Genomic DNA, 23,124 nt, shown 5'->3' with positions numbered 1-23,124 from the left:
GCAAAGTATTGTCATTTTGAGTTTACTTTTGTGGTAAACAGGTCTATCACTGGGTGACCTCACTTTTTGAAGAATGGCTGGAGAACTTGGAGGTGAATTTCTCATTCGTGCAGTTGTTGGCTGTGTCTGCTGAGCAGATCCGCTATTTGATTGTCTTTTCCTGTGAGGTGTTCTGCCAGGAGAAAGATGTTTTTTGGAATTGCCCACTTCCATATGCTCTGTGCCAAGTGGAACAGCTGTGGAGAGTGTGTTCCTCCCTGTTTCAGGACATAGTACATGGCTGTTATGTTGTCCGTCCGGAACAACACAGTCTTGTTGTACAAGTATTTCTGGAATGCTTTTAGGGCTAGAAATATTGCTAGCAACTCTAGTTGATTGATATGTAGTCTCTTTTGTTTGATTGTCCAGAGCCCTTGTACTGTGTATTGAAGTAGGTGGGCTCCCAGCCTGTCAGTGATGCGTCCGCTGTTAGTACTAATTGTGGAACCGGCTCTTGGAACAGTCGGCCTTTGGAAAGGTTTTGTGGGTTCCACCACTGCAGAGAGTTGTAAGCGCGACTGTCTACCAACACTAGGTCTTTTAGTAGTCCTTGAGCCTGGTTCCACTGTCTTGCAAGGCACTCTTGCAGTGGACGCATTTGGAGTCGGGCATGGGGGACAATGAATATGCAAGAGGCCATCATGCCTATGAGCTGCATGAAGACTCAAGCTGGCAAAGAGTGTTTTGGCAGAAATTTGCGAATGAGCACTAGCATGCTGGTTACCCTCGCCGAGTTTGGATATGCCTTTGCCACTGAAGTATCTATGGTAGCTCCCAGATACTGTTGTGTGTGGGATGGTTGTAGGTGGGATTTTGGGTAGTTTATTGAAAAACCTAGGCTGTGTAGCAGCTGAAGTGTCTGAAACGTGTGTTTTAGGCACTGTTTGTACGATTTTGCTTGCATTAGCCAATCGTCTAGGTATGGAAACACGTGGATGTGTTGCCTCCTGAGATGTGCAGCTACTGTCGCTAGGCATTTTGTAAACACTCTTGGAGCCGTGGTTACCCCGAAGGGGAGAACCTTGAATTGGTAGTGTTGACCTTCTATTGTGAACCTGAGATATTTTCTGTGAGCTGGATGGATGGGTATGTTAAAATACGCATCCTTGAGGTCCAATGTTGCTAGGAAGTCTCCTTGCTGGAACATTGGGAGCACTTGCTGTAGTGTGATCATATGGAAGTGCTCCGACAGTTTGTATTGATTTAGAGGTCTGAGGTCCAATATTGGTTTGAGGGAACCGTCCTTCTTGGGAATAAGGAAGTATAGTGAGTATACTCCTGTCCTTTTGTGTTGGAAAGGGACTAGCTCTATGGCCCCCTTTTCCAGCATGCATTTCACCTCTTGTTGTAGCAGGGTGATGTGTTCTTTGGATATAGGACGGTGTCTGGGTGGTATGTTGGGTGGAGTAGAAGTGAGTTCTAGGCAATAACCATACTGGATAATTGGTCTCACCCACCTGTCTGTGGTAATTGCGTTCCAGACTGGTAGGAATTGTTGGATTCTGCCTCCGACCGGTGTTAAATGGTCTGGAGGTAGTGTGATGAAGTCACTGTTTTGCGGCAGTGGAGGCTCTGTTGTTATTGCCTCCACGTCATCTTCCCTTATTGTTGTTGCCCCTATAACCTCCTCTGTTGGAGTTTTGGTAAAGGAACCTTGGGTGTTGCTTTTGTATGTGGACAAGGATTGTGAAGCATACAGAGCAGCCCCGTGTAGCTGCTCTGTATGAGGAGCGTCGAAAGGAACCTCTGTGTTAATGAAACTGCAATGCCCGCATTGATTTTGCAGTTTCTGCATCTTTTTTCATTTGGTCTAAAATGGTGTCGACTGCAGGGCCAAAAAGGAAGTCTTGATTGATTGGTTGGTTATGAATGGTGGATTGCACTTCATTCTTAAAGCCAGAAATACGTAGTCATGCAGGTCTTCGTAGTAAGACGCTAGTGTTAATGGACCTGGTTGCGGTGTCAGCTGCGTCAAGCGCACATTTAATGGAGGCGTTTGTAATAAATTTCCCCTGCTGTATGAGGTCATTAGCTTGGGCTTTGAAAGGCTCAGGCAGGTGTTGCATTAAACTTTCAAGCGGGTCATAGTGTGCTCTGTCGTAACGAGCTAGTAGAGCTTGTGTATTTGCTATTCTCCATGAATTGGAAGCCTGTGATGCTACTCTAAAAAAGAACTTCATCGCTTTGAATGAATCATATATCAAGGGGAAACCTCAATTATACTTTAACTACTCCCTCAACCCCCAAACTCGCAACAAAATATTATACATGAGGCTGCTTGCCCTACCAATCTTTGACTTTAACCCACAGTGGGCTTGGTGGAAGGAGCAGCCCATTTGCAGGTTTTGTAGTTACATACATGAGTCCTGGCTCCACCTGCTTTGCTGCTGCCTATTCTTTGTTACCGATCGAAGTCACCTACTGATCCCTGTCTTTCGGGAACAATCACTGAGACACTGTAGGGAAGCATCGACTTTGTGTTTTAGCAACAATTCAGCCCAGGCCCTAGCAAGAGCTGGAAAGTTTGTTAATGTTATTTTAACTGCACTGCATAAACATTAGCATTTAGAATCCGATCATGATTTTATACATTTTAAAATTTTATTCTAACATGCATTGCTATGTCTGTACATTACGGTTTTTATTAACTGTATAATAAAGAAAGAAAGAAAGAAAGAAAGAAAGATGCTACTCTTTTTCCCGAGGCCTCTAGTATTTTGGATTCTTTATCTGGAGGTGGAGCTTCTCCTGTAGTCTGTGAGTTGGCCCTTTTGTGTGCATTAGCCACTACTAGTGAGTCTAATGGTAACTCGCCTCCGATATAAGTAGGGTCTGCTCTATATTTCTTTTCAATCCTGGGATTGATTACGCGTGCCCTGGCTGTATCTTTAAAAATATCAGGTGCATGTTTTAATACCCCTTTTAACATAGGAAGTGTTCTGACATTTTTTTCTGAAGTAGGGAATGTCTTTGTTAGACCTGGCACCTTGGCGTGAGTTTCCCTTCCACTTTTTGCTGATGTGCCTCAGATGTTTTGCTGGTGTTCGATACTCAGGGTGCTGCGCCACGGCCGATCCGTGCCGCAGTGCAAGTGCTCCCAATATAAAGTGTATGTGTAATTGATTTCCACGATTGGATTATTTGGTTTACTGCCAGTCCCCAGTAAAGTGCACGAGGCGTGCCGGGGCTTGTAGATACAAATGCTGCTAGTAGGCCTGCAGCGCTGGTTGCGCCACCCACGAAAGCGGCCTCGTAACATACGTCTCGGGTCCGCCATAGCTGACCCCGCGTACAGTCTCGTACTGTCACGCTGACTGCGCAAGTGCCCACACTTGCCAGTCCCGGAACCTTCCCTCACCTTCATATCAGTCACCCCTATGGTAGGCCTACGGGCAGGGTGCATTGTAAGCGTAAGGTAGGACAAGCCTAGAGAGTGGCATGTCCTAGTAGTGAATTACCGCCCTTTTTCGTTCTTCACTATTGAAGGGCTACCTGTTCTCTTAGGCCAGATGAGCTGTCGGAGCTATTACACGCTATAGTCCCGGCAGGCTCAGGGAACACGGGAGCAGGTCAAGTTTAGTATGCCTGAACTCAGAATAATAAAATACTTCCTTTAGTAAGGTTTATTTTAATATCCCGTGTTTGCAAATGCTACTTTTAGAAAGTTAGCCTTTGCTTGCCTAACTGTCCAGCCCGCCTCTGCCAGGATGTGTATCTGCTGTCTGGGTTTGTGTGAGTGACAGGGATGGGAGATTCCCGGGGATAGTCGGGTGCTCCAGGTGGTGAATGGGGTGCTTACACCAGGATGGGTGGGCGGAGTAGTCCTTGACTCGGAATAGGGTTGTGTTCCACCACCACAATGCTGGCTCCACCTCCTGCGGAGCGTCTGATGTCTCTGCCCTGCACCCTGAAAAGAGACGGCCGCGTCCTGTCAACAGAGTACTCCAGAACCAGGTTGAACGAGGCTCAGGCCCCCTGGCCAGCAAAGACAAAAGAAACGCAGTATAAATATAGGAGCTCCGCTCCTTACAAATCAGATCCAGTTTTGACCACGACGAACCTCTGCCTGACTAGAAGGACCAAGAGAAACTGAACGACGGAAACCAGTCTGTATCCGGTTAGACTGGCCTGCAGTAGTGCCTTGCTGAGAACGGAGAGGAAAGGACCAAAGAGGACTTAGTAGACTTGTGCCTGAAACGATCTCCAAGGGCTTGATCGAGAGCTTGCCCCCTGAACGGAACCCCAGGACCATTGGGTTCTATCTGCTTGTGCCCGTCTGCTGTTGGGCCTTAGTTTTTATTCCCTCGCCAGAGTTGTGACTCGGGTGCCTTCGCCCCCTCCCAGGTCGTGACAGCTCGGAGCCTGGTCGCCCCACCGTAGAGAGCCCCGCTCATCCCAGAGTTGCTCTCCGCTTCAGTGCCGGGCCGCCCGCTCTCCTGTCACCTCGCCGCTAACGGAGCGGGTTGTGTGCCTCTCATCTTCTCCAGCCGGAATCTGCACGGAGAGCATTCCATAGCCTCGGGCGGTCTGTACGTCGTAACGTACCAGACAGTCTTGCTTTGCCCTCCTGCATACCAAGGCTCGTGCTGCACCTCAAGAAAGGCCTCCCCGTACATTGGTACCGGAAGCCTGGTGCTGCACCTGTCTGCCCGAGACCGCGACACCCCTCACAGATCCACGAGTACGACCCGGCGTTCTAAGAAGTAGCACGTCCCGCAGGCCTGAACGGCGCCTCGCCCCGTGAGCTGCATCAATCCCGGATCGCCGCAACCCTCCACAGTCTAGCTCCCCCGCCTCGCTCCTCGGGGGGGGACTGAGCCGGAGAGATCCTCTGGAGAACCGTCAGCCTCGTCCGGGGTCCGCCCTCACCAGTAGCCGCGCCTGAAACGCCTCGGACTTCCACCAGCAAGGTACACGGGAACTCCGTCCCTAGTTCAAGTCGGATCCAGGGTCCGCAACGTTCTTATTTACCTGTCGACGTACCTTGCTGAACAACGAACATTTAAAGACTAAGCTTGCCTATTGTAATCTGGTGACCTCAACTCGCTAAACGTTATTTGGTCTTGTGATAATCCTGCTTGAATCTATCTTTTATATAAAGTATACATATTTTTGATTCAACCATACGACTGGTGTCCATTTGTGGTGGGTCAGTGGGTTTACTGTGTGTGATCATGAATGCTTAACTTACTATCGCCCTGAGCATTAGCCTTGTCTGCTCGCGCCACACTACCTAGAGGGTGAGCAGGGGTTATTCGAAGGAGTAGTTCCCTTGCCCTGACGTGGAGCTGAGGGTCCTTGCTTGTCACAAGTGCATACCTGTGCCAACCAGAGACCTCTGGTTCCAACAGTATCAAATAAATAATCTTCGTCTATAGGGTCATTGTGCATGTCTACTTTGTGGTACTGCGCTGCCCTATCTATTAGCTGGTTGAAGACAATGGTGTCGTCAGTAGGTGACGGCTTTGTTGGGTATGAGGTGTCGGGATGGGATGCATGTCATATGGATCAGTAGGTTCACCCCATGGTTCATATTGAGGGTTAGAATCCTCTGGATAGTCATAATCATGTTGAGGATCTTGCCCTGTGTCACCCTCATTGTCCCCAGAGTGTGTAGGAGAGTAAGGAGCAAAAGGCGTAGTAGGCATTGTAGGATAGAAAGGAATGAAGGGTCTGGAGGGAGAAGTCCCAAAGTTGTTGTTCTTTAGAGGAATGGAGGAATGAGAGTCCGTGTCCAATGGCCTCTTCTTCCTGTGTAGGATTGTGACTTTACCAGTCTCAGGGTTTATATACATTTTTCCCTGATCTTCTGATGGATCTGGATGGAAGAGTTCTTCTTCCACTGTCCGTGGCTGTGTCTTTGACTTCTTTGGCTTAGTCTTTTTTGGATAGACTATTGCCTTCGGCGACTTTCGGCGCCTTATTGCTCTTTCTTGGCTCTGCCTCTTTATCCGGGTCTACGAGTGATTGCGGATCGACCGGATCTTTAGGTTCGACGCGCTTTGTGTGCTCGACAGGGTTTTTAGGTTGACTGTCTTTTGTCGAGTCCATGACATTTTTCGGATCGACTGGTGTTTTAGGAGCACTTGTTTTTGGTTCGATAACCTTCTCTGGCTGGACCACAGGCCTCGGCACGACGCCCTTTGTGTCGACGACCTTCTTCGGTTCGACGACCTTTGGCGCAGCAGCCTTCTTTGGGTCAACGGCCTTCTTCAGTACTGCACCCTTCGGACGGCGGCCTTCTTTGGCTCGACGGCCTTCTTTGGTTCGGCGCTTCTCTTTGGTTCTGCGCCTTTAGGCTGTACGGCCTTCTTCGGGTCGACGTCTTACGGGTCGATGACCTTTTTAGGTTCTAGAACCTTCTTTGGGATAACGTTACTTGGACCTGGGGTCTCTGAAGGCTTAATCTTATTTTCGGAGCCGAGCCGGACGGCGGGGCTGCTGAAATATGTTTTGGATCTTGGCTAAGGCCTTTAGGCGATGCCTCTACCGGAGCCTTCGGTAACGGGGTAATCTGTGTCGGGGGCAGTGTACTCACAATTTGCCCCGGTGGGATTTCATCGGAGTCAGAGTAGTCCTCGGCGGTGACTATCTCTAGATCCGAATCTTGCGCTTCTGGAAGATCTTGTTCATTCTCTAAGATGTTGTCTGGTTCCGGTGCCTGTCGCTGCAGCTCTTGCCTAGCGGCCCGTCGAACCCGGATGGTTTTCTTTGAACGGAATTGGGCACAGGCCAGGCAGGTTTCTTCCTTGTGGTCTGGCGATAGGCACTTGTTGCATACTGTGTGTTTGTCAGTATGCGGGAACTTGGAGTGGCATTGTGGGCACCTTTTGAACGGGCTCCATTGCATCAACAGCAGGCCCACGTGGCGTCGAAAAGGCCCAACGGCCCCAGTCTATGACCGAGTCGAGATGGAAAGCTTGATAGAGTCAAGAAGTACCGAGCGAGAACAGTACAGTCGAAGTGTAAGGCCTTTTGGCCTCTAGAAAAGTTTAGTTTCAATTCCGAAGTTGGAGTATAGGAATAACATCCGAACCCAATGGCCGAAAAAAACAATCTGAGGATGGAGAAGATGCCCATGCGCACTGTAATCCAGGGGAGGAGTCACCTATCTCGAAATACTTCGAAGACTCTTCCAGGACATTAAGGTGCAATCATCCAGACCCAACACCTGGCGGCGATCTATGCACAGATATGAATTCAGCAGCCCACATGCCTCGAACATAGTGTTTTGAGTGCAGCTTGGCCTACAGTAGCCTGTTGTCTTGTTTGCACATCTACACAATAGTGCTTTGTGAATGTGTTCGGTATAGACCATGTAGCTGCTTTGCAGATGTCATCCAAGGGAATGTTCCCTAGAAATGCCATTGAAGCACCTATTTTGCGGGTAGAGTGGGCTTTGGGAGGAATTGATAATGTACGTTTTGCCTTGAAATAGCAAATTTGTATGCATTTAACAATCCACCTTGCAATTCCAGATTTTGATATGGGGTTGCCTTTATGTGGTGGTGAGAAGGACACAAAAAGTTGTTTTGTTTTACGAAAAGGTTTTGTTCTCTATTTATTTATTTTTTTCGTTTTTAAAGGTTTTTATTTTTTCCAACAGTTTACAAGATCGATATCTCCAAACAGCGAATCCACCCACCCCGGGTCCATGAAAACAAAAAGCAGAAGGAAAGAAAGATATTGTTTCAGACTGTTAACATTTACACGTTCCAAATAAGTGTTTTAGCACAGCAATAATTAATGAATCAGAGAAAAATAACTGAGAACAAAATCGTATCTAATAAAATAGGCATAATACCAAAAACAAAGAGACTGTGGAGGAGGCAGAAGTGGGACGGGAATCGCAAGCAAAAAGGGGGCAGGAGAAAGGACGGAGGGGGCACAGCGTGAAGAGTGGGGAGCCAGTGCCGGAGCCCAAAGTGGAGACAAGGGATAGGAGGGGGTACAGAATAAAATAAAAGGGAGGGCAATACATTATCAAGCCTGGGTATTCATAGTTTCAAGCCAATTGATCATAGGATCCCAAACTACCAAGCTCCTTTTCTTTGCCCTCCGGCCTTTTTTGGCATAAACTGCCCACTCCAACATATACATAGCGAGTAGCCTCGCTTGCCGTTGACCAAAAGAAGGAGGATTCAGATCTTTCCAGTAAGTAGCTATGCATATCCGCAAAATGGACATTGCAATGAAAATTAATGCCGGTGGGAGGAGCCAAGCAGGCATTCGAAATGGCCGCATAGTCGCTCGGCTCCGTGAGCCCTTTTGCCCCACACGACTATCCTGGCGTTTATCCTGATCTGAGAGAATATACTTTGATAGGAGAAGAACTACGAACACCTACCGCGTGTTCCCGGAGCTCCGGTGTGCAGCTGATCCTCTGAATAGTCCCCGTCTGCTCCGCGGCCTAAGCGGCTACGAGACCAGGGCGTTGACTCGGCGGGGTCTTCGGCCACGCCTGTTGCGTCGACGGCCATTGATGGCGACGAGGAGCCTGCCGCTGGGCGCCGTTGACGTGAAAGACCGCCTCTGGCGGTGAAGACCCGGTCCGCTTGTTGGCGACTCTTGAGGAGCAGTGGGGAGACATTGGACCGGAGGGGGCACTTGACTCTTGCCCCCCCATCCCCAAATTTTGTTTCCCGGGCATAACCAAGGTCTACCCCCGATATAGGCGGGCGGCTCCCGGCCGGGACTTTAGCCTTTTGGTGGCTCTCCTTTCTGGGGCCTGGCCCACAGTTTGTTTGCCCTGGAGGCACGTTCCGTGGAGCCCTCATGGTGAGGCCTAGTCCCTGAGTGTGGTGAAGAGGGACGGGGCCGGCTGGATCAAGATAGCGGCGGATGCACTTCTCTATGACCCGAGTCCTGATCGGATGGCTGATCTGCAGGTGGGGCTGAGATACTCGCATCATACAAAGGAGTTCATTTCCCGGGATGTGATAGCTGCTCTAGCTGTTTTGCACGAAACTATGCTTTGCCATGCCCTAGACTTGGGCGGAAGAATGGACGCCATCGCGGTTTCGCCGTCCTTGGCGGCCACGCCCCGACTCCACGGGACTGCCGGTTAACTTGCTGCTGACCCACTGGAGGAAACTTCGGCTTCACGTAAGCACTGGGGACCGCCTGAGGTCCGTGCTCCTGTGCGGGCCGACTCGATTGCTAATTTGGATGTCACCTTGGGACATTTGCCCGGCCGGCGGCTGGAGATGGAGTGCTGTTTTTCTTTTTGGAATGGAATGGTCGTGTCGCGGCGATGGCTGGATTGTGTGACTTTCCTCTCCTGGTTGGTGCTGTCGCCTGTGAGCTTTGGGAATCTTCCGGGACCGATATTGATATCATTTGTTCTCGAATGTCTACACTTTGATGGGCTTGGATTATCGAACTCTTCCATGGTTGCGTCCCAGCCTGACCCACTTGTACTGTACGGACTTTTAGGTTTGTGCTCTAAATTGATCAACGAGAGGACTTCTGCCTGTGTTACTGCTAGACAGGGTCAGGGATGATGTGGGTCATGTCTATTGGTGCTATTATGGTTAGACGGTGCATTGGGTATGTTCAATTGATATTGTATTGTGTTTATACTAGTGGTTGGTTATTCTCCAGTATAGTATTGCTTCCATTCTGGGATGTTCGTGGTGTTGGGGTGAAGGGCGGGGCTGGGCGACAAGACGAGGGCCCTCCTCCGCTTATTTTCTTCGCTTTTCTCCTTTTCTTTCTATATTTCGGGTTCCATTAGGGCGACAGGCACGCGGCTGGGGGGGTAGGCCATGACCTTCTGCGGGTGTGCAGGGTGGGGATTGTGGGATGGGTTTTTGTTTGCTCTTTGTTTCTATGGCCCTTTAGTCTTTCTTCCCTTTTTTTAGTGTTGTTGTCGCGCATGCTCTTTGCGATATGTTTGGTGTTGAGGGGCAAGGGTTGGGTTTGTTACCCGATAGGGCTGTGCCTACCTTTCTCCTGCTTTGTGTGTCCTGCCCCCCCCGATGACTCCTTCGTATCATTGCTGTTTGCCAATATCCTGATTTGCATATTGTGGCGGGACTGTTTACGACTGTGCGACACCTTCTCAGTTTCCTATTTGAAAAATGAACCTCTCGAATCCTGATTTTCAGCTGTTGTGTATGTATACAAGCTGCACACTGTTATCCTCTCCCCTGGGGGCCACACTGCTTTAAGCACGCATAATGCTTGCTTTACTTCTGTTTAGCGGCCGGCCGGGATGGTTGTAGGCCCATACCTGTAACTACATGCAACATAAATAAAGGTTAAAAAAAAAAAAAAGAAAGAAAATGAATGCCCCACCATCTTTAAGATCTAATCGGTCATATAACCCTAACATAATAGTGCAGGGTATGAGTTGAATATCTAAGGATAGAATTCAGCTCAAAAATTGTTGTACCTCTTGGATTAAGGGCTTGAGTTTGGGGCATGTAGCAAACATATGTACTGCATCTGCGCTATATTCTGTACAGCGCGGGCAGTTTGCCCCGGAGCCAGCTGTCCATTTAGTGACTCTGCTGGGTGTTATATACAAAAAAAAAACAGTTTTATAAAATTACGCTTGCAATTTAGAAGACAGAAGATATATTTGTGCTAGGCCCAAAGCAGAAAGCTTTCGGTGGAGTATTCAACTTGAGCTGCCATTTAGCGTTGAGTTTACTCCTATCGTCTGACCGCTGTTCAATCAGGGTAGAATAGATATTCCTATCCTTGGCCAGTTAGGACTTAATAACTTATCAATAAGGCCGACTGCTGCAAACCCTGCAGATCCCCCAGTTTTATGTGTTAAATAACTCCTGATAGCCGGATATTGGAAGATCTGATTACCCCCCAATTTATAGCAAGTTTGCAGGTCTTGAAATGATCGGATGCAACCGGAGTTGAAGAGATCCCCCAATCTACCAATACCTGCTAAGTACCATTGATGAAGATATGCGTTTCGAAATATCAACAGCATGTTATAATTATAAGACCCGGTAAGCGCTAAACAGTCTTGAATCGAACTCTCTTATAATAGCCAAATTCCAGTTGACGCCAAAAACAGCCCCTTACGTTCTCCCCCAAGAGTAGAAGGTAAGGAGAGGACAGTCCTGATCGGCTTTAAACACAATGGTTCACAGGAGTGTTGTAGTGCCGCAGCCCAATAATATAATTTTAGGTTAGGGAGAGCCCAGCCTCCCCTTTCCCTGGGTAGGGAAAGGAGATTAAAGGCACTTCTTGGCTGCGTTAAGCCCCGATGAATCATGAGAAGATTCGCTCAAACATAGCGAGTGAATGATTATTAAAAACAAGCAGGATTGTCAGAAAAAAGTAAAGTAACTTGGGAAAGTATGCCATCTTTAAGACGTTATATCTTCCTACAATGGTTAAATGCAGGTTGTCGATTTTCCGGAGTGATTTCTCTATTGTGATAGCAAGAGGAGTCAAGTTTTCTGATCCTAAAGTATCCAGATCTGAGACTATGTTGACTCCTAAATATTTCGCCTTCTCAGTTATCCTACTGTCTGCCCAGCTTATTTTCCAGTTTACGAGAATCTGTGTTTTTGATTTGTTCAGGACATAGCCAGAGATTAATCTGAATTCCTGTGCTTCTTGTTCTTGGGCCCTAATGGCAGACTAAGGTTCGGGAGTCATTATGGCTAAGTCTTTAAAACTATTAAAGAGCTAGAGGAAGAAATCCATATAATCAAATCAGACTTGTCGACTCGCTGTGAGGCAGATTTTTGGAAGCTCACTCTGGAAGACCTCAATAGTAAATTGGACTCCTACGGAAAAGACATCCAAGAAAGAAAACTACGGAAATTTCGTAGAGACACTATTGATTATAAATTGAACGAGGTGTACACCTGGGCAGAGGTGTATGCCAAACGGCGCCCTTATCAAAAACCTGCAACCTCGTCTCAAGAATCAATAGTTTCTGATACTGATTTGGATCCATCTAGACAGCCATTGATTACGGGACAAGAGTTATTAAGATCTGGACCAAAAAACGGGAGCAAGCACATCTACAACACCGCCTTTTTTAGACAAGGTCCAAGGGGGAGGGAGACCTCCAGACCTTACAAAAAAACAAGGAGGAGCCAAAGACAAAGAAACAAAGGAAAGGGAAGCCAAGGAAAGAGAAGTGGAAGCTCGGAGTCTGAGGAGCAAAGGCAAACCCTCGTAATCACCATCTCTTCTAAGCAATTGACCAGTTCCCAGGAAATGGTATTCAATAAAGGGACTTCTTTTGTACCAATCTACCACACCAACAAACTAGAATTGGAAGTGTCTGTCTTCCGGTTTTTAAGAAACTTAAGGTTAAAACATTTTTTTACAAACGTTGTACCAACTTCAGACACACCAATAACGGATCAAGATGAAGATGATTCAGAACTAAGGTCATTCAGACCTAAAAGTATCTTCATGTCACCAGTGTCACATAAAATTTTAGACACCTTTGAATCATTGGTACGTCATGACTTAACTAAACTGAATCTGCATCCACGTATGCGATCAAATTTAAGAAAAGATGAGATGGACATCTTACGCAGATTGAGTTCAGATGAACAAATGACTTTCCAAATGGCGGATAAGGGTGGGGCCTTAGTCATAATGGAGACTAGTTTCTATGTACAGAAGGTCAATGAACATCTTGATGCAACAAAATACATTTTATTGGAAGAAGATCCGACCTCTAGTCATGGAAACCTTCAGTCAAATCCTAGACAAGGCAGAAGAATTGGCCTGGATCACATCAACATTACATAACTTTCTAATAGTACAATACCCTAGGAGACCGAGGTTGTACATGCTCCCAAAAGTGCACAAAAATTTGAACAATCCGCCCTACCGACCGATAGTGTCAGGATGTGACTATTTTTTCTCCAGCTGGCCAACTGATTGATCACTTCTTACAAAAATTTGTACAATCTTGGCGTAGTTACGTCAAAGACACTACTCATTTTTTGAATTTGTTACAGCAGGTACAAAATGAATACAGTTCCAACTGGTTGATGTGTACTATAGATGTAACTGCACTGTATACTTCTATTCCCTTAAAAGAAGGTGTTGAAGCCTGTGAGTGGGCTCTTTTACAACTACCGGATTTACCTGTCAACAAAATTTTCATTCTTGAACTGTTGATATTTTGTCTTCAGCATAGTTATCTGGTATGGCAAGACAAGTTTTTTCTTGAAGTGAGCGGAACCTCTATGGGTTTTTCTGGTGCACCGGCGTACGCCAATACATTTATGGCGCAATTTGAGGACACACATATTTTTAGCCAAGAAATTTGGTCTACCAATCTAGCATTTTACGTTCGATTCATCAACAACATTTTTCTAGTTTGGAAGAGTTCCCAAAATCTTTTGGAACAACTGATTGGTGAACTTAACAATAAACACGAGAGAATCAAATTCACTCATGAGATTAACCAACATACCATCCATTATCTAGATGTACTGATCACTCAAAGGGAAAACAAACTTGAAACGCAAGTATACATAAAACCAACAGACAGAAACAATCTGCTACTGTATACAAGTTTCCACCCACCCTCTCTGATAAATAATCTACCATACTCACAATTGTTGAGGGTGAAACGAATCACATCTAACAGATCAAATTTACAAGATGCTTTACAACAACAGCAAGTCAAATTCAACGAAAGAGGCTATCCCGCAGAAATTTTATCAGCAGCTCTTACTAAGACTGAATCTAAACAACATGAAATGTTCTTCGTCACCAAGCCAAAAGAGAAAACAGGCATGTCTTCGTGTCTAAATACTCATCGAGATCTCAAGCTAATCAACATATCATTAAATCCAGATGGGAACTACTGAGGCAAGAATCTGATTTCATGGGTTTATATGATGAGTAACCCTTGTTTGCGTACACCCGAAGCAAGAATATTAAGGAGATTATAACTTTTAAAGTAGCTGAGCCTCAACAACAATACCATGGAATGCGCAAATGTTACAATTGTGTACATTGTAACAATGTAATGACAGGAAACATCATTCATCATCCGCATTCGGGGAAAGCAATCTCACTTAAATACAATGGGGACTGTAATAGTTCCAATGTAATTTATACGATCAAATGTCCGTGTGGAGCATTATATGTGGGTAAAACTTCTAGAAAGATCAAAGTCCGCATAACACAACACAAAAGTACATTTCGGACTAAGTACACCAAGTCTTATTTTGCAACACATTGGCTAGAGCACCAACACACCAATGCCCAACTTAGGTTTACTATTTTGGAAATTATTCCAGTTAAACCTGATCATAATCACACAATTCTACTAGCACAGAGAGAAGCATGGTGGATAAAATATCTGCAGACATTGGTACCTAGTGGGCCTAATGACAGAATTGAACTACAATGTTTTCTGTGAATGCTTTTTCAGTAACAGTTTCATAGTATTTGCAATGAACTGCGTTGTTCTTTTTTCCAATTTTGTTGTATTTCAGAATGCTCCTACTGTGGTTCTGTCCGTATCTTTTGTAAATGGGTTTATATTCACGTCAAATAGCATACATGGTTAAGCTAGTGAGCTTCATATGTTATGTATGCCTTTTTTCTTTCCTGTTATTTTGCAGTATATTTCTCTTCTCCAATCTTTTGCCACCGACATCTCGTCACTTCGTTTCATCACTATTGAATCACGTAGCTGTTGGCTATTCCTATTACTATGAGAGTATCATCATTTTCTTTTCCACACTATAGCATGAGGTAATCCAGAGTACAAAATTGTTTGTTTGTGATTTTGACCTTAAGCAAGCAACATCAGTATCCAGAGATTTCCTTAGAGTGGATGTGGGGCACTGTTGTAGAGTCTTCACAATCACAGTCTTTTCATCTATTTGAGGCATATCGGCCTTTTCAGTGGAGATGGGATTGTCAGCTTGCCTATAGATTTCAGTGAACTTCTCCTCTTATTTCTACAATAAATATGAATTTTTGAAAGGAGGTTACTGTGTAATATGTTTATATCAGGGAACTCGGTAACATTTTAAATTTTACTCAAGTATGGGAGCATGAGCACATTTATTAACCTCAAGATGGCAGCTGTTCATTGTGAAAATCTCGGACAAGGGATTTTGGTATATTTTTTGGTTTTTCGTTTAAGTATTGGTGCACATATGTATCTATTATTTTTTTTAAGATGTCAGTTAGGATACAGCTATTGTCTCTGATGTAGGATCCCGGGTATAGGATCGAGTCATTTTGTCCCCAACAATTCGGTCTTTAAAATTGGTGCATTTTACAGTGCTCCATTTTCAGGTTGTTCATCTCATATCAGTAAAACCACATGTTACTCCCAATATTATTTCCAGTTACTTTAACTCGAACGTTTGCACAGCACCATTCCATTATGGCGGCTAAGTTTAGTCTTCTCTATCATGTCGGCTCAGTTTAGTCCTCTTTCTGTGAGAGTTGAGCCTCAGAGAGTTCATAGCGATCGGTGATCGGGAGGAACTTGCGTTTGCGTCAATAGTTTCAGGAAAACGAGACCACGCCGGCTTTTACGGCTGTGTTGAGTAAGAGATTCCTGTTTATGTAGAACCCTTCGGTGGTTCGAAATTAGATTCCGTTGCCGATAACAGTTCACCTTTGTTTACAGGCTGAGACGGCGTGCACAACACATATGTGTATTTGGGACACCGGTTGTTATCGGGAGGTGAGTTGCCATTCGAGTCAGTGATTATGGTTTTGAATACCGAGCGCACGTTTAATATTCTCAACTATCGGTACTCCGTAATATCTCCGCAACTACAGGTTGCTTTTTTGCAATTGTCTTTACATCTTTGTGGCAATAATTTAGGATCCCAGATCACTGTGTTTAATGGTGTCTTTAGAGAAATCATGTGGTTTCAGTTAGAGTAGACTGCCTGTGGTCTAATCATTGCGCGTTTTGGAGGTGCACACAGGGTTACCTTCATTTGGAAGCTTTGTTTTAGAGCATGTTCCGATGAAAAACATTCAAATAGTGTACCCGTTTATTTTCTGCAGAGTGTGCTCACATAAAATTGTTTTGAGCGCAATTGAATCCAGAAGACTTAGAAAGTCACGTCCTCCTCGCCTCAGCCTCAGTGTTGACAACAGCAAACAGTGATAGAACGGATTCCACGCACAGTTGTCACTTAGAGCAGTTAATCATAGTAAGTGTACTGGCATAGTTTGCATCATAACGATTCATGTTCACTCTGCGTGCGGATACCTTGATTTCTAATGACCGGTTCGGTTTCTATGTTTGTGTTTATCAGCAGAGCTGCTACGTCCAGTTATCTTCTCTCCACATTACGTTGACCATGTCTCAAGTTCATCTTTAGTAGTAAGTGAGCACTGTTACAGACAGGAACACTGTTTCTTTCTATTTCACACAGTGGTGTCTATCTGATTTTGCAATAAAGCATGTGACTGTTCATTAATCCTTGAAATAAGGACTTCATATTTAAGGTGGAGGTAGTGTTCTTTATGCTTCACATCTTTATGGTATTTTTCTGGTGGTATTTCTATCTCAAAGTTTTTTTCATAAACTTTCATGTCACTTTTGACCTTAAAATAAGCTCATATATATTACAATTATGTCCAGCTGTTCCTTTCTAGCGTTTTAGAATGTAGAACTGCCAGCTAATTCTGTTCATAGGTGAGTTTAATTTGAGCTACCAATAACTAATTAGTAAACATTGCCATAGATTGTGGATACATGGTTTCATTTTTTTCAGGGCCCCTGAAGAAGGGAACCCCCCGAAATGCATTGGGCCTTTATTCTAAGTTGTGTTCTTTAATTCTAAGTTTGTTCATTCTTTTTTCATGATTAACTCAGCATGTTAACTGTGCCACAATGTCTTTATAATCGTCATATTATACTGTTTGTGTACTTGATCTACTTATCATGTATAAATTAGTTTTTTGGAATTGTAATGACAATGTATAAATTGAAACAATACAAGATCATCCTTTGCAAAAAGATCTTATGAGTGATTACACTAGTTAAGTAACAATAGATTAATTGTTTATCATTGTAATACTCTAAACAAGGAGTGCGTTTGGTATACTAGTGGAGCTTCCACCAGAGGTTGATTATAGGTCATCGGCGTAAGCCATAATTTTTGTATCCATGCCGAACCTACTAACTGGCAAGATAGAGGGGTTTAGCTCAATTCTTTTAATCAAGGGGTCGATATTCAGAGCGAAATGCAGTGGTGAGAAGGGACACCCCTGCCTCGTCCCTCTCGTGATCTTAATTTGCTCTGTCAAATGACCGTTAATAAAAATTTTAGAGGTAGGATCTTGATAATGTGCCTTCACCGCCTGAACTATTCTTGAACCTAAGCCGATCCGCCTCATAATATCCCTGAGGAATTGCCAGGAGACCCGATCAAACGCTTTTTCAGCATCCAGGAGGATTAATGAGAATGGGTCTCCTGACACCTCCGCAGCATCAAATAAGGTAATAGTGCGGCGGACGTGCTCGGTAGTACCTTTTTTTGGTATGAGACCATGTTGCCAATTGGAAGCTAATGGCTCGATATTGGCAGAGAGTCTGGTAGCGATGATTTAAGAAAAGATTTTTGAATCAGTATTGACTAAGCTATTGATTAGGGTTATGGGCTGGTAAGATGACATTTCTACCAGTGATTTATCCTTTTTGGGGAAAATCACTATTTTGGCTGATGACCAAGAGTCTGGTGCTTTGACCTCCTCGAAGATAGATCTCACCACCCCAGTAAATATCTCTTATTTGCAAAGAAAAAAACATTATAGAGTTCTACAGGTATACTATCAGTCCCGGCAGCTTTGCCGTCCGGAAGGCTAGTAAGCGCTGTTAAAATCTCATCCCAGGTTGGAGAGATTTCTATTGCCTCACATTCGTTCGAGTTAAGTTTGCAAGTGGGTATAGTCGCTAGGTGCTCCCTAACCTTAATCTGTATATCAGAGTTTGTTCCTTCGATTTCTTCCGAATAAAGTTCCTCGTAGAACTTCCTAAATGCTTCCTCTATTTTTCTATGGTCAGAGGTTTTTAGTTATCTACATTTATTGTAGTAATGGAGTTAGCAGTTATCTGCTGCCTAGTAGCAATGGCAATCTGATGGCCAATACGCTCTCCCAACTCATAGCGTTTTTCTTTTGAAGCTGCCCATTTGGTGGCGGATTTCTCTGCCAACACTGTACCCATCTCAGATTTGGCCACTGATACTGCTAACTGTGCCTCATCAATTCTTGTTCCTGTCTGGACCGCGTGTATTCATTTTTTCTCCACTTCTATCATCTGTACTTGTAACAGGCTGGTTTGTATCCTCTCCTTTCTGTTCCTCCTAATAAAGCGCAATGTCTTGCGCCTTATACCGGCCTTGAGTGTCCCATACAAGCATAGTGGAAGCAGTCTCGTTATTTATATTTAAAAATTCTTGTATCCACCCGGCCATATGTTCTCGATGGCTGTTATCGTACAGTAGTGCTTTTTCGAAAGTCCAGTGCGAGGTTGGCTCCTGGTTACCCCAGCCTTCAAAGTTTAAGATAAAGGGGTTGTGATCCGACAGTAGTCAGGGGGCTACATCAATGGAGCAATCGTGGATTAGAGCAGGTGATACAAAAAAATAATCGAGTCTGGCTAATGACAGATGAGGAGCGGACAAAAAGGTAAAGCTGTTCTGATCCGGCTTCAGACAGGCTCAGACATCTTTTAAACCGTGAGTGTTGATCAAGTCGAGCAACGCTTGGAACACTTTAGGTTTCCTACCCTGATAAACCCATACCCCTGTTGGATCCAAGGTTACTAGACAGGTTTAAGTTCAGGTCCCCGCATAGAATTACCGGGAGTGGCCAGTGAGCAAGCTCTTCGTTTACTTGTTGCATTATCCCTGGGTCATCTAGGTTGCTGGCTTAGACAGCGCACATTGTAAATACAGATTTAGAGAATAAAGTGCACCTTGCAATGACCCATCTCCCTAATGCATCAGTTTTAACCTGATTAGCTACTAGCTGTAAAATTTTCCGGACCAGAAGTCCAACCCCCTTCACCTTACCCCCCTGAGACGTTGCCCCTATAATTTTAAACCCAAGAGAATTCAGCAAAGATATCTGGCCCCCTTCAATGTGGGTCTCTATTTCGGGGCATTGCCATGTTAGGACAAAGAGACTGCAAGTCTTTAACCCTTTTGAGGCTATTGACGGAACGGTTCCTTCATGAGCACCGATTGGCCTGTGCTCATGGCGGAACCGTTCCGCCATGAGCCCGTTGGCTCATTAGAACCTTCAGCCCAGCGCAGGAATTTGCGCCGCGCTGAAGGTGTTAATAAATATGTCCACCAGTATCCTAACCTACATATAACGGTCACATACGTGATGAGAAGCCAGTCAACCAAAGTGCAGTCTTTTTATGACACAAAATGCACTTCGGTCTACCCTGATTAAGTGCACCTTTCTCTTTGTACCAGTGCAGAATCTTTAAGGTCAGATCAGTTTGAAACGGTAACAGGAACGAATGCAGATTGCTCTCCAAAAAGGCTTAGCAGAAGGCCACAGTATCTAGTAAACAACCTGGAACAGATAAGAAGAGCAACAAGGAAGTTCTTTAAAGTAGAGGGATCCTAACTAAGCCAATAAGCAAGGAATGTTTTAGAGAGAGTTCCCTTGCGGAAGAAATCCCTTTAAGGAGACCCATTTTTTAGCAAACAGCATCATTCACATTTACCTTCGGCAAACACGCACACAAATTGGCAAGGGTCTCCAAGCCAAATGGGGCTGAAGTAAACTTGCAGGAAAGCAGGAAATGAAGTAGCCTTGTTTAGTCGCAATGTCACACTCCATGTTATTCACTGTTTAGACCACGGGATGTGCACAGAGGAGAATCCAAACCACAAAAACTGAGGTCCATGTACCCACGAAACCAGCAACTAAGGTTCTTCTATTGTATAATCCATGCACAGATGTCAAGTCAAGGTGTCAGTGTGAAACATGAACCATGCGTTCTGGAGTGAGAGGCTCAACAGTCCCCACACCATATTAAACCACATTTTAGAGACATGGAAGCGGCTTCTGTGAAAACATCCTCCCTCAGTACTATACATATTTCCACACTAGCTGTGTCAATTCATAAGGCAGGGTTTCAAAAATCGAGGAGTCAGGACTTTAGTTTACTTAAAAGCAAAAGATTTACAATTCTACTCGAATGCTTGATTCACCATCTAGTCCCCTCCTTTCCACTGCACACAAAAAAAAATCTTCAATTGCAGGCAGAGGATATTCTGATACTCTCAACCATGATAAAAACTGAAAGTCACAGAAAAGAGAAGTTGCAATTACAGAACGTGATGCCAACACGAGGGATTGGATCATGGGGTTTCATTTCCTCTGGATCTATTAAACCCGTTAAAAAGGGATTAAAACAAAACATCTTGAAGAATTTAGTTTTACATATCTTCGACAGTGAAGAATTGCAGTGTTTTAACGCGATGTCTGGGACCCAGCCCACTCCAGAATGTTACAGCAGTTCTCAACTTCATTAGAAGGTCTAGAGCGGGAAATCACAGCCAATGCTCTGTAAAATGAAGTTAGGATGCTAAAAGAAATGTAAGAGCTTTCAAAAGACGAGAGGCCCTAAATGCATTAGTTACACTGTAATATGTATTTGATTGTACTCTAATATTTAATTAAAAAAAGGTGTTTTTAAGCACTCACCTGTTTGTTGCAAGTAGCAAATGCTGACATGATCAACCGGAAAGAAAGCTGCAGTTGCTCCATATTCTGGACACATGTTGGCTATGGTGGCACGGTCAGCAATGGACAGTTGTGCTACACCAGGTCCAAAGAATTCCACAAACTTGCCCACAACGCCAACTTGCCTAAGGTGCTACAAAAATTAAATAGAGGCAAAGTTTATTAGCAGTCGTTTTATTTATAATCATTATTCTGTAGCTTTACAATACAGGGAGATCATTCAGTCACCCACATGTTCCAGTAAAGCAGACAACCATGCTCTTTCAAACATGTCCTTATGTGCTCAATGAGGGAGAGGAGATTAGCATGATAGAGGGTTAGCTAATTACACAGGGCAAAACTCTGTCAGATTTGGATGCAGTAAAGTGGATTTCACAGAAGAAAGCAAATCAAGCTGGGCTTTCCTCTTTTCACAGGAGATCAAACAAGGCCTAAACAATTTTTAGACCACAGTAGAAATCCAGAAAAATGAAACAAAAGTAATGGGTGGAAACCTTGGTTAAATATGAGCGGCTGGTAATTCCTTAAACCACTCTCCAGTTTATCAGTTTTTTCCACTATGTTACCTCTGAAGAACAAGAGATGTAAATCTGCCTTAGTTCTGCTCAAATACGAACACTATCATGAAATGCCAGGCCAGAACAGAAAGGACTAATTGCAGCCTAGCATAATTACCAGGAGCTGAGAAATGTTGGCATCCACCCGTCACTTTTTTGTTTTACTTAGTGTGAGGTGAAGGCAAATATGTAGGTCCCGTTCTCACCATGCCATATAACTCAAGCTACAGCCTACTATGAACAAGAAACAAATAGGGTAACACCTGTCTACGATAACTCGGGTTATCAAATAAAGGAGATGTGACCCGACTCGTCGGCCTAGACGGTTCATATTTGCACAAGACAAAATCTGATTTGTATGTGGCTGGTTCCTGTCTGAGGTGGCAGGGTGGGCAAATCAAATGACTGAATTGTGGCCTAGTGTAACTACCTATGCTGTTGATTCATTGAAACAATTCAACCATCACGGTTTTGTTTTCCCGCATACAAAAAATAAAACTTTACAACCAAACCAGAAATTAAACTGAACTTTACCTTAGTAACAGTGAGCACAATGTCTGTGGAAGTCACCAACTGGTGAGGCTTTCCCACAAGTTTGTAGCCAATGACTTCAGGAAGCACCATGCTGATTGGCTGGCCCAGCATAACGGCCTCTGCTTCGATTCCTCCAACCCCTGGGAAGATAAATTAAAGAACTCTAAAACAGTGAACAAAATAAAAAAATCACCCTAAAAAATTCAGAATCAAGGATGATTTTGCTGCTAAATAAAATTGTTTAACTAGGCAATCAATAAGAAAAATCCAAACAAACCCTAGATATATCTGACGACAATTAGCAGTCATCCAGTGAAGTAAATTAGCACCTTTGAAAGGCATCGCAAAGTCAGACAAGACACAAAGTAACAGCATCAAATCAAATGGTAAAAGATTTTTACGGAAAATATGTTCAGTGAAAATGGCTGGTATTTCAAAGTTCACAACATAATTTTCGAATTCCATAGGAACAAAGTAAAGACTATAGTAGATTTAAAAAAATAGAACCCCTCCTCTTTAATAACCATTTGCTGTTTATATCCTGCTTTGTATGTAGTGCAGCATTAAATATGTTTTCTCAATTACAAACTACAGATGTATTTTTGATACAACAGTCACTGTGTATAATGTGGATTGCTTACCCCAGCCTAGTACTCCTAGTCCATCTATCATGGTTGTGTGAGAGTCAGTTCCCACAAGGCTGTCTGGATAGTAATGATCATTTTGATCAAAAACCACTCTCGCCAAGTACTCTAAATTCACTTGGTGTATGATGCCCGAGCCAGGTGGTATAATACGCATGTTCTGAAAAGCTTGTGAGCCCCACTGTCAAATACAAAAAGAAAATCTTCAGGGTTAAGCACTAAAAGCAGTGTATGTATTGTTGCCTGTGTGCACAGACTCAGTATATAAGTTCCCATACCTTTAAAAATTCAAATCGTTCCCGGTTCCTTTCAAACTCAAGATCTTGATTTTTCTGTAAACTGTCTGCCCTGAAAGAAAAAGCAATGCAAGTTCTGTAACATGAAAAAAGTTTCCTTTTCAGAAGTATGGACAGTTTTTTAATGAACATTACACCGATTAAACAACAATTGTTTGCTAGTCTAGCATAGCAACATATACCAAAAGATCTCCTCATCAACTAACTCAACTTTTCTTTTGCTTATCTATTGTACTCAATAGAAATTACTTTTCAATGGAAGGAAAACATGGATTTCAATATTTTACGATATGCAGTCCCACTACAACTCGAGGGTCAAGTGCTGTAAGGGTGTATTTGCTATGT

General features: G+C 44.1%; 1 protein-coding gene across 5 annotated transcripts in view; it reads right to left on the bottom strand.

Annotated features, from left to right (window-relative positions):
- ACO1 (aconitase 1) overlaps positions 1 to 23,124 on the bottom strand; it is a 533,052-nt gene that overhangs the window by 292,506 nt on the left and 217,422 nt on the right. For all 5 annotated transcript variants that reach the window (XM_086961481.1, XM_086961482.1, XM_086961478.1 and 2 more), the window contains exons 5-8: positions 22,762 to 22,831; positions 22,481 to 22,664; positions 21,840 to 21,979; positions 20,710 to 20,881 (exon numbers count right to left, since the gene is read on the bottom strand). In XM_086961481.1, the coding sequence (XP_086817607.1) occupies positions 20,710 to 20,881; positions 21,840 to 21,979; positions 22,481 to 22,664; positions 22,762 to 22,831 (566 nt within the window). The remainder of the gene's footprint in view (positions 1 to 20,709; positions 20,882 to 21,839; positions 21,980 to 22,480; positions 22,665 to 22,761; positions 22,832 to 23,124) is intronic.

Source organism: Lissotriton vulgaris, chromosome 3_1, assembly GCF_964263255.1.
Source record: "Lissotriton vulgaris chromosome 3_1, aLisVul1.2, whole genome shotgun sequence".
NCBI classification, from domain to species: Eukaryota; Metazoa; Chordata; class Amphibia; order Caudata; family Salamandridae; genus Lissotriton; species Lissotriton vulgaris.
The sequence above is the reverse complement of the archived record's forward strand: the minus strand, read 5'-3'. Positions and strand labels throughout refer to the sequence as shown.